Here is a 10,546-nt window from a genome sequence, read left to right as displayed (position 1 = left end):
CCCAATTACAGACTTCAAACTGTTTAAGGAAGAAAAAGATTCTGTTCTAAGAGAGTAGCTGCAATTGTAACACCCAAGAAAGTAGTAAAGGTAAGGCTGTAACCAATAACCTGCATAAAAGGAGCTCTCAGAGCCAAAGACCACGCTAGGAGGGTCAGAATGCACCCTCGGTGATTTCAGAAGCCAGGCTCAGAAGGGTTAATCTAATTTCATCAATAAAAAAGCCTTTGGAACACACATGCGGACACATAATACATGTTAAAGCAGAGTAAAAAGGAGAGGAAATAAAATAGAATGAAAAAGATATTTACTGTTGGCATGGTGTGAAAGGCGGAGGCTGACGTGTGCAGTCCGGGGGGTGGGGGGAGCTTACGACTTTCTATCGGGCAATTTGACAACAGGTTGTTAAAATTCTTCATCTAGTAATATATCCTCAGGAAATAACTTAGGATGGACACAAAGAGGTACACTTGGGAACAGTCACCACGGCACTGTTTGTGATAATGAGAATCTGAAGGCAACCACAAAGCACAAAGGGGAGATGAACAAATTAGCTACATGACAGAATACTATTTGGCCATTTAAGAAATGATGCTTATTGGGAGGTCGAGGTGAGAGGATGGCTTGAGCCCAAGAGTTTGAGACCAGCCTGGGCAACAAAGCAAGACCTCGTCTGAAAAAAAAAATGATGCTATGGATGAATATTTGGTATAGAAAGGTTTAAACTCTAATATTAAATGTAAAAAAGACTACAAAATACTATATACAGTTTAAAACTGAATTTTCTTGGAAAAGCAATAACACCTACACTTAGTTTAGAAACCAGCAAGTATTAAAAGGTATACAGTTGCAGCTCTGTCTGACCTGTCCTCCACCTTCCCATTCCCCCTTCCCCGTATGTTAATACAATGTTCTTGGTTTAGGTTCACTTCCAAAACATTTTTATATATCTGAGAACAAGAACAAGTATAAATTCTTTTCTCTACTTTTTACAAAAAAAATTAACATGTTTTACATACTGTTCTCAACTGGCTTATTGCAGTTAACATCATCTTGAAAATCTTTCCATATCAGTACACCAAGGACTGAGTTCATTTTTTCACAGATTTAGTGTTTCATTATTGGACTACACTGTAATTTATATAGCTGGTTTTCTTCTTCTTCTTTCTTTTTTTTTTTTTTAAATCTAGGCTGCTTCTAATCTTCTGTTGTTACAAATAATGCTGCAAAGGATAACAGACATGCTGCACACGTCACCTTCACGTGTGACATCTGTAGGATAGAACACCTGTAAGTGGCATTGTGGGTCAAAGGGCAAATACATTTGTAATTTTGGTGGATAGTGCTAAGCTGTCCTCTATGAGAATGGGTGCAATACAGTGCCATGGTGTGTGTGTGTCGGGGTTAGGGGGTAAAATAAAAATAGAATCTTATATATTTGTCTGACTATGCACTGAAAGGATCTGGAAGGATACTGACAAAGATTTTTGTTTTTTTTTAAAGACATGATCTTGCTAGATTGTCCAGGCTGCTCTTGAACTCCCGGTCTCAAGTGGTACTCCTGCCTTGGCTTCCCCAAAGTGCTGAGAACCATTGTGCCTGGCAGATATCAGTAGTAGTTATTTTCTGGGTAGTGAAATAATAGAAGTTTGACAATTTCATTATAAAAAAATTACATTTTTTGGCTTGCTTTTATTTCCTAATTATTTATTCAGAAAAGGTATGGGAAATTATACCACATAAAGAACACAGGTCTGGGCACGGTGGCTCATGCCCGTAATCCAATCCTGAGAAGAATTCACAGGGCCTGGCAGCAATGGAGTTTTGTGGGATTCAGGGGGTTTTGGAGTCAAAAGGACCTGTGTTCTCTTCTGGGCTCCACCACTCACTTGCCAAGGGTCCTTGGGCAAATTACTTAATCACTCTAAGTCTCAATTTCCACTCTTGTAAATAAGGATACCAACAGCTATCCTAGAGGGCTGTTGTGGAGGATTAAATGAGATGAAAAGAAATGTCCTCAGCATATGCCTGGCACAGAGCAAGCCCCTGTGCGAGACTCTGTAAGAGGGTTCTTTTATATTGGCTCAAGGATCCGTAAGGCCCCTTCTAAATGCCAGATTCCATGATGATGCCTTATTGGTGTTCTGCTGACTTTGAGCCCAGAGCAAATCCGGACATGGCAAATAATTAGTCACAGCCTATTCACAAATGCCCTTGTCATGGAGACTAAAATCTGGCCCAAAATGCATTATTCAGAAAACTGCCTATATGTATCTGAAGCAGTTGATTCTAGGAGTGTAATCGTAACTCGTTTTCCCTCTTTGAGTACTCTTTGGTTGACAACACCTTTTCAATCTATTTAACTGGTGTGGCAAGCAGGAATCACTGTCCCCATTTTAAAGAAAAGGAAACTGAGGTCTAGAGGGGCAAATCTTGCTCAAGATCATGTGCAAAATGAGCAGCAGAGCTGAGACTAAAGTCTAAGTAGAGTGTGGTTCATGCTACAGTTTGTTCCAAATTAAAAAAAGTTTGATCAGCAAAGAATTGAGAAATGGGTAAATGAAAGGGAGTTTTAAAAAAAAAAATCATATAGATGTAACTACTTCTTACTCACTTTAATTCTGGCAGATTTCTGACACTAGTAGCTATATCTGATGCTTCTGGACAAAGTTTCTCCACCAGCTCCAAAGGACCAAAGAAAGATTTATTTTGGCCAATAAAACTCTTCTTAACTAAAAGAGAAAATAGAAGTGTTATTCATAAGAACAGGTTACAAAATTTCTTCAGGGACCCACAGTCTCTCCCCCAAAAGCCAAATGAAAGCTGCAGAGCTCCAGTACTTAATTCTTTTGATTTAGCCTTGGAGACTGGGAGAGGCCAAGTAACAAATTAGCTCTCCCTTCCTCTGACAATAGTTTCTCTGATATACCTACTATGCTCTTTCTCCAAGTGGTTACTGCCCATGCGATAAAATAGGTGCCTCATATGACCATCTGTGAAACTCTTCCCTTTTTTTTCTCCTGACGGCAAGATCAATGCTTGATTTTTTTCAAATCATCACCATCATCTGTCACCTGAACTGCTGTAATAACCTAACTGATCTCACTGCTCCTAATATTGTCACCTCCCCACCCTTGCAATCTGCTCTACACATAGCTAGAAGTTCTTTTAAAAATGCAAGATAGGTGACATTTCTCTTTTATTTAAAATCCTGCAAATACACTTAAAATAAAATTCAACTCCTCACCATGACCTTTAAGGGCCTACATAATCCAGCCCACCTACTCCCCTGACCTCATCTCTTCTCATCTCTCTCTCAGCGCACCTCAGTTCCCTGGTCCTCCTCAAGCCACGTCTGGTCTCACTCAGGACCTCTGCCCTTCGCATCTGTTTGTTTTTAAGTTAAATGTTCTTGCCTCAAATCTCTGCACAGCTGGCTTCTTCTCCTTCGGGTCTTGGCTCACATTTCACCTTCTCGGAAAGATCTTCCCCTCCCAGCCTGGCTGAAAGTTTCCTTCCTTGATTCTTTGTCATTTAACTCACTTTGCTTCCTTGAATTTGTAGCATTTTGTAATTATGTTTGTTTCTGCCTTTGTTGTCTGTTTTGTCCTCTAGAACTGCACTGTCCAAGGCAGTCACTAGCCACAGGTGCCACTGAGCACATGAAATGTGGCTAGTGCAACTGAGGAACCGAACTGAGATGTGCGGTAAGTGTAAAACACACAGCGGATTTCTAAGCCTTAGATGAAAGAGAATGTAAAATAGCTCATTAATAACGCTTTTAAATATGGATTATGTGTCGAATTATTACGTTTTGGATACACTGGGTTCAATAACATATATTTAAATGAATCTTTAAATTTTAAAGTAAATTAGTGTTTTAACCTTTTTTTTTTAGCGTGGCTACTAAAAATTAAAAATTGCCTATGTATCTTGCGTGACACTTCTTTTGGACAGCACTGCTCTATAACGTCGCTTCTTGAGGGCAGGGACCTGTCTGTTCCGTGCACTGCTGTTAACCCAGCACCCGGAAGGAAGTTCGGCACCGATGAATAAACGCTGAGCCAACACCCAGCCCAAATTTCCACTCTCCCAACGCCCCCCAGGCTCACCTTTCAGCCCGTGTTTGAGGCAGTGCTCCATCACCACAAAGAACTGCTGCAAGGGGGCATGGTCCGCATCCAGGCTGCGGCCCAGGCTCAGGGCCGACTGGAGCAAGACCTTGATGCTGAGTTTCATCATGTGCATCAGGTTGGCACGCTCCTCCATCGTCTGGCACTTGGAAGCTGTGGGGCAAAAGCAGGGACAGCTTCGTTAGCGGACTGAGCGTGGTCCGGGGTGGAGAGAACGGACGTCGGGCGCTGGAAGGAAGACAGGCCACGCAGGGGGTCCGGTGGTCTGTTCAGGGCGCGGACGTGCCGGCGGGCGAACAACTGGGACTCGTGGTCAACGGGGCCTCGATGCCTGGAGGCCCCAGTCCCACACGGACGGCTTGGGCCTCGGGTCAGAAGAGAGACCCTCGCCTTCCTACTCGAGGCATCTCCCAGGCGGCTCTGCGCGTTGCTACGGCGACGGCTCTACCAAGACTCACCACGATTGGTCTCTCCCACAACCCTATTCCACTTTCGACCAATGGAAGGGTGCGAATATCCGGAAGCCCCGCTCCACGCTAGAAGCGTGCAGGGAGAGCGTTCCTCCCCCCGAAGGTCCCAATTGGACAAGTCCAGCTCCAGGCCACGCCCACGGAGCTAGCGGACGCCATTTTGCGTTCTCTGCCTCGGACCCGGCGGGTCCTCACCCCGCTTTCTCTGGTCTGTTCTTTTGTCCCACGCTGGCAGCCGAGTGCCAGCGGGAAAGCATCTTCCTCTCGGTTCCAGACTCTAACTCTTGTTGTTGCCGATTTTTCGTGCACGGCTAGTGGGCAATTCCGAGTTGTACACACTTTTTTTGTAGGTAACACCGTTAGAATCAATGAACTCAGCTACAACTCCATTCATCTTGTGCTGTTTTGAGAGTAGGAAAAAAGTCTGTCTACAGTCAGTATTGGGTATCTGTGATAAGTGCTTGGCAAGTGTTCCCTCAAACCCCGTAAGTGGCATCCTAGAAATTTCTGAAAACATTTAACCCCAAACTAAGAGAGTCCTGGCAGAAAACGCACCCCGGTGCGAAGCCGGGCCTCCCGGGACGCCGCGCCCCCTTCGCCCGCGCCCACGTTCGGTCTTTCCAAGATCTGCCGGTGGGATCGGGGCGCGGAGGTCGTATTGTTCTAGTTTGCAGCTCTCTCCTAGTATTTCTCCTGTGAATTGCCTGCTCCATCTTTTAACTTTCGTGTTGAACTGCTTGCTTTTGTCTTACTGATCTGTATATTCTGGATATTAATCCTTTGTTTTATTTCATGGGCATCAATATGGATATATAGTTAAAAGAGGTTATGTATACATATATACATAGTTTTTTAAAACTGTAGTTAAATCTGAAGGAACGATAATATCACAAATAAATTGTAATAAAGGTCTTAAGTAAATATTGAGACACCCTGGGACTAAAAATTCTAAATTTAGCAAAATCCAAGAAGGTAGGGGGAGAGCTGCTGGGAAAGAAAAAAACAGTCTGTGTATTGTAAACAGAAAAGAAGCCAAACTCGGTAAAATAATTTAAAGAGGTTTACTCTGAGCCAAATTTGACAGCCATGACCCAGAGCCACACCCAAGAAGCCTTGAATAAGTGGACTTGCTCTGGCTGGGTTACAGTTTTGATTTATACATTTCAGGGAGACGGGGATTACAGGTAAAGTCATAAATCAATACGTGGGAGCCATACATTGGTTTGGCCCAAAAGGTGGGCCTTGGCGGGGGGAGCTTACAGGTTGCAGGTAGGTTTAAATATTCTTTGACTTGTAATTGGTTAATGACATGAAGCTTTGTCTAAAGGCTTGGAGTGTTTTAAGATAAGGAGGTCTGTTAATCAGAGACAAGCCACCAGACATGTATTTGTTGTATAAATTGAGGATCTGCAGATTTGTCTTGCATGGCCTTAGGCCTGTTAACGGGTTACAAAGGATGTCTCCAAGAAGGGAGGGGGCACGATGAGGCATGTCTGACCTCCCTCCTCATGGCAGGCAGTTTAGTTTTAGGATATCCCCTTGGCCAGGAGGGGGTCCATTCAGTCAGCTGGTTGCGGGGAAGCCTTAAGATTTCATTTTAGTTCACAGTATTTTGATTGTGGAGAGGGAAAAGTGGGTTAAGAAAAACATTTGGATGGGAGTGGTATAAATATCTTTAAATTTCAAGAGAATCCTATGTATTATCTTTATAAATATTAAAACTTGAAGGAAATGGATGATTGGCAAAGGAAATAAAAATTGTAAAACCTCATCAAGGGGGGAGAAACCCTGAAGAGACCAATAACCATAGAAACAATTTGTAAAGACTTATCCTTAAAGAAGTCACCATGCCCAGTTCTATAATCTAGTGGTTCTCAGACTGGAATAAATACACACTTAAGTCTTGACAAGGGCTAGGCATGCCCAGGTATTTTAAGGAACTCGATTTCCAGATCCTCAAGTTTCACAGGCACTGTTTCTCCCCCTACTCTACAGAAGGGCAGTTCAGCCCTTACACCCTGTATTCCTGATGCGGTGACCAGGGGTGCAGAAAGCCCCACACAAACAGAGGCAAAGCGATTAATTAAGTAACCAAAAACAGGAAGAGTTTCCAGTTTCTTGTTCCTTTATTTTACTTAGTTAAACCTGGTCTTGGGGGAGAGGGGTGGTGTCTAGCCCTCTGCTGAGTAGAAAGTTAACCCCCAACAAATATAAATACGTGTAATTGTTTTCAGCCAGTTCCAATTTGCCTCCCTAGGATGTGCCATTAACTTGATGGACATTGTCCACGAATCAAATGAGCCAAAACTGTGGCTCCAGGTTTTTGGTGAAAATGGATTTGAAGTGCCTGATAAAGTTTTTGTCAAAAAAATATTGTATTGGCAAAGGTGTAATAAAATAAGCACTATTTAGATGTCCCTAACCATTCTGAGTATTCTATGTTAAGCAAGGTGTCTAAGTGAAAGAATAACAAGTATAATTATCATTTGATAAGTCTTGGTAAAACCTTTTTTTGGTAACTTCCCAGAAGTTGAGAAATTTCTTTAATATGATTAGGCTGCAAGTCAGATGATGTTCAATTATTTGCTTTGAACAAAAATAAAAGAACAAAAAGTGATTTTTGATACTAGATCCATGTGCTTTGGGGCATATAAGTTGGAAGGATTTCAAAGATGAGCAGCACTGCTACAACGAAACTGTCCCTTTCTATTATTTATGTGAACCAGGTTTCTCAGGAATATCTATAAAAAACAAAAAATAGGACTAAAATTGATGCTGAATTCTATCACATTTTGGCCATAAATCATAATATATATTCATGTACAGATACATGCTAATGATAAAAACCAACACATTCACCTCATTAAGAGATGCGATATTTATTTACGTATAGTAATTCTTTATAAAAATGATGTTTGTGTCCCTGTTATCAGTGTAGCACTACTAATAAATTTAATGGTAATTCATTCCAGAAGAAAATTTTTTCATACATCTAGAGCTTTAATCACAAGAAAAATTTAATAAATTTTAACTTATTTACATATTTTTTGCTGAGACTTATTATAGGATGACCTATAACGTTTTTAAAAACATATAAATCTATTACATTAAGATACGAATTTATACCAGCAGTGGAATGGAAATTCGAGCTCAAGGAATAAAAAGGAAAATGTACAATTTTCAATATTAAGTAACTAGCTACTTATTTTTAAGATGGATGGTGGTGATTATCAGTTCATTAAGGTATTTACATACCATTTGAACACTTCAAAGAACCATGTAAGTTTTATTTTAAAATGTCAATATTTACACTAAACTGAATTCTTAGTAACTTTAAAGTTATGATGAAGAATTTTATGTCGACATTAAAAGCTGGAGATTTTTTAGGGGGTCATGTGAGCAAAAAATGTCAAGACCAGTGTACCAGGCAATGAGCACTGGGTGGCAGTGGCTCTGACCGCTGTTTCTGGGAGTGTGGCAATGTGCTGCAGCCATCTCATGAGTCCCCTGCTGTCAGTCACCTGTGCCCATTTGTACTCAGGCATGGAACATTAGAGCTGGAACGATCTTTGAGCAGTTCCATCTCTCCATTTTACTAGCTTTGTGACGTTGGTGAAGCTATTCACATCTCTAAGCTTCATTAATAATTGTTCAACACAACACACAGAATATCACAAAGTTCTACACTTACTGAATTGCCAAATAAACAGTCTGATCGGGGATCTCAACCTTGACTATCTTACAGGACGGGGCCTGCAACATACATGAATGAAAGTGTTGAGAGGATGGGCTGGTGAGAACATGCCCAGTCTCAAAGGGGCTCTACAGATGTTTCTGTTGGGTTCTGAATTATAGAAGAGTGAGTGATTTTTTTCTGAGACAAAATCTAAATGTCACCCCAGCTAGAATGCAGTGGCATCATTGTAGCTCAGTGCAACCTCAAATTCCTGGGCTCAAGTGATCTTCCTGCCTCAGCCTCCCAAGTAGCTGAGACTAGAGGTACACACCACCATGGCTGGCTAATTTTTTCTATTGTTTGTAGAGACAGGGTCTTGCTCTTGCTCAGGCTGGTCTTGAACTCCTGACCTCAAGCGATCCTCCCACCTCAGCCTCCCAGAGTGCTAGGATTACAGGCATGAGCCACTGCACCCAGCCTGACTGAGTCTTTATAAATTTGATTTTTAGTTTTGAGTAGCCCTTTGGTATCTTGAAGATCTTATAATACAATATGGTGTTAACCTTTATTGATAGGAATAAAAACGTTTTAAACTCTCCTAATTTTCAAGAATTTTCACTTATCTATGTACGGCTAACTTAAGTAGTTTGGCAATGCAAAGGGGAAAAAGTTATCATGCTTCAGTCTGGAAGGAGCTGTACCAGTTACACTTAGAAAATAAAATCTGCTGTGGAAGAGAATAGAAAGGCATAATACATACCACTGACCTAATGACAAATATATCTACATAATTTTAAAATGAAAGGATGCCTTCTGTGAGCATCCCTGTGTAACACATTGTACTTGGCACGTTAATTCTTCTAGCACGGTTTCGTTACTTAAATTTTAGCAGGCATCACTCTAAAAAGCAACATGTAGCCCTGTGTGCACATCCTCGGAAAGATACAACAAATAGTACTGGGAAGGAGTTCTTACTAGCTGTTGAATGTTCTTTGGTATGGTTTGATTTTTTTAAAATCATATTCATTTATTACCTTTAAAAAAAAATCCCAAAAAACCAACAGGACACCTATGGACAGCGCAATCGCTGTGGCACTAGACCCCGCGTGGGATAACATTGTAAAATGAGTACTGAAAGCATTCCTCAACACTCCACAGCGTTTTCCTTTAACCTGCATCAGGGAAAAAATGTTGTCTGGCAAGAGTGCTGCTCACATTGCATCTCTGCTCCTAAACTGCTTCCTCTGAAAACCGTCACTGTCCTTACTGCTGTGTAGGCAGATTAGTGGGAAAAGAGATGGATGAGCCGGCCTTGGCCCTGGCCCTGGCCGTAGTGGTGGCCACTGTTTTTCTCCTACCCAGCTTTTCTGAAGCCTCTGCAGAGCTGCTGCCTATGGCCCACTTCCTTCCCCCACCTCCACTTCCTACTCGATGGCTTCAAATCCTGGTGACCTTCGAGCCCAGCCATATAACTCATCCAGCAGTTCCCCGAATTTCAGCCCTTTGTAACCCATGGTCACTATTTTTTGCCAGATTTAGTGGCAGTTATTTATTCAGTACTTTCTTTAAATTGATTAATAAAAAAATCTATGTGTTATATATCCTGACATTTTACGGCTATTTATTATTATTTTTTTAGAGATGAGGTCTCCCTCTGCTGCCAAGGCTGGAGTGCTGTAGTGTGATCATAGCCCACTGCAGCCTCAAATTCCTGGATGAAAGCAATCCTCCCACCTCAGCCTCCCTACTATAGGTGTGTGCCACCATGCTCTGCTAATTTTTAAAATTGTTTGTAGAGACAGGGTCTTGGTATATTGCCCAGGCTGGTCTCGAATTGCTGGCCTCAAGCAATCCTTTTGCTTTGGCCTCCCAAAGTGCTGGGATTGTGGGTGTGAGCTGCCATGCCCAGCCCTGAAATTTTTTTTTGAGACAGAGTCTCACTGTGTTGCCCTGGCTAGAGTGAGTGCCATGGCATTAGCCTAGCTCACAGCAACCTCAAACTCCTGGGCTCAAGCAATCCTACTGTCGCAGCCTCCCGAGTAGCTGGGACTACAAGCATGTGCCACCACACCCGGCTAATTTTTTCTATATATTTTTAGTTGTCCAGATAATTTTTTTCTATTTTTTTTTAGTAGAGACGGGGTCTCCCTCTTGCTCAGGCTGGTCTCGAACTCCTGAGCTCAAACGATCCTCCCGCCTCGGCCTCCCAGAGTGCTAGGATTACAGGCGTGAGCCACCACGTCCGGCTTCTGAAATTCTTAATAATT

General features: G+C 42.0%; 1 protein-coding gene across 1 annotated transcript in view; it reads right to left on the bottom strand.

Annotated features, from left to right (window-relative positions):
- RUFY1 (RUN and FYVE domain containing 1) overlaps window positions 1-10,546 on the bottom strand; it is a 51,019-nt gene that overhangs the window by 38,143 nt on the left and 2,330 nt on the right. Inside the window, exons 2-3 of the mRNA XM_012660405.1 lie at window positions 4,113-4,286; window positions 2,615-2,732 (exon numbers count right to left, since the gene is read on the bottom strand). Coding sequence (XP_012515859.1) covers window positions 2,615-2,732; window positions 4,113-4,286 — 292 coding nt within the window. The remainder of the gene's footprint in view (window positions 1-2,614; window positions 2,733-4,112; window positions 4,287-10,546) is intronic.

The sequence above is a fragment of the Propithecus coquereli genome, unplaced genomic scaffold (genome assembly GCF_000956105.1).
Source record: "Propithecus coquereli isolate 6110/MARCELLA unplaced genomic scaffold, Pcoq_1.0 Scaffold664, whole genome shotgun sequence".
Lineage (NCBI taxonomy): Eukaryota > Metazoa > Chordata > Mammalia > Primates > Indriidae > Propithecus > Propithecus coquereli.
This window is presented reverse-complemented; position numbering and strand designations above follow the sequence as displayed.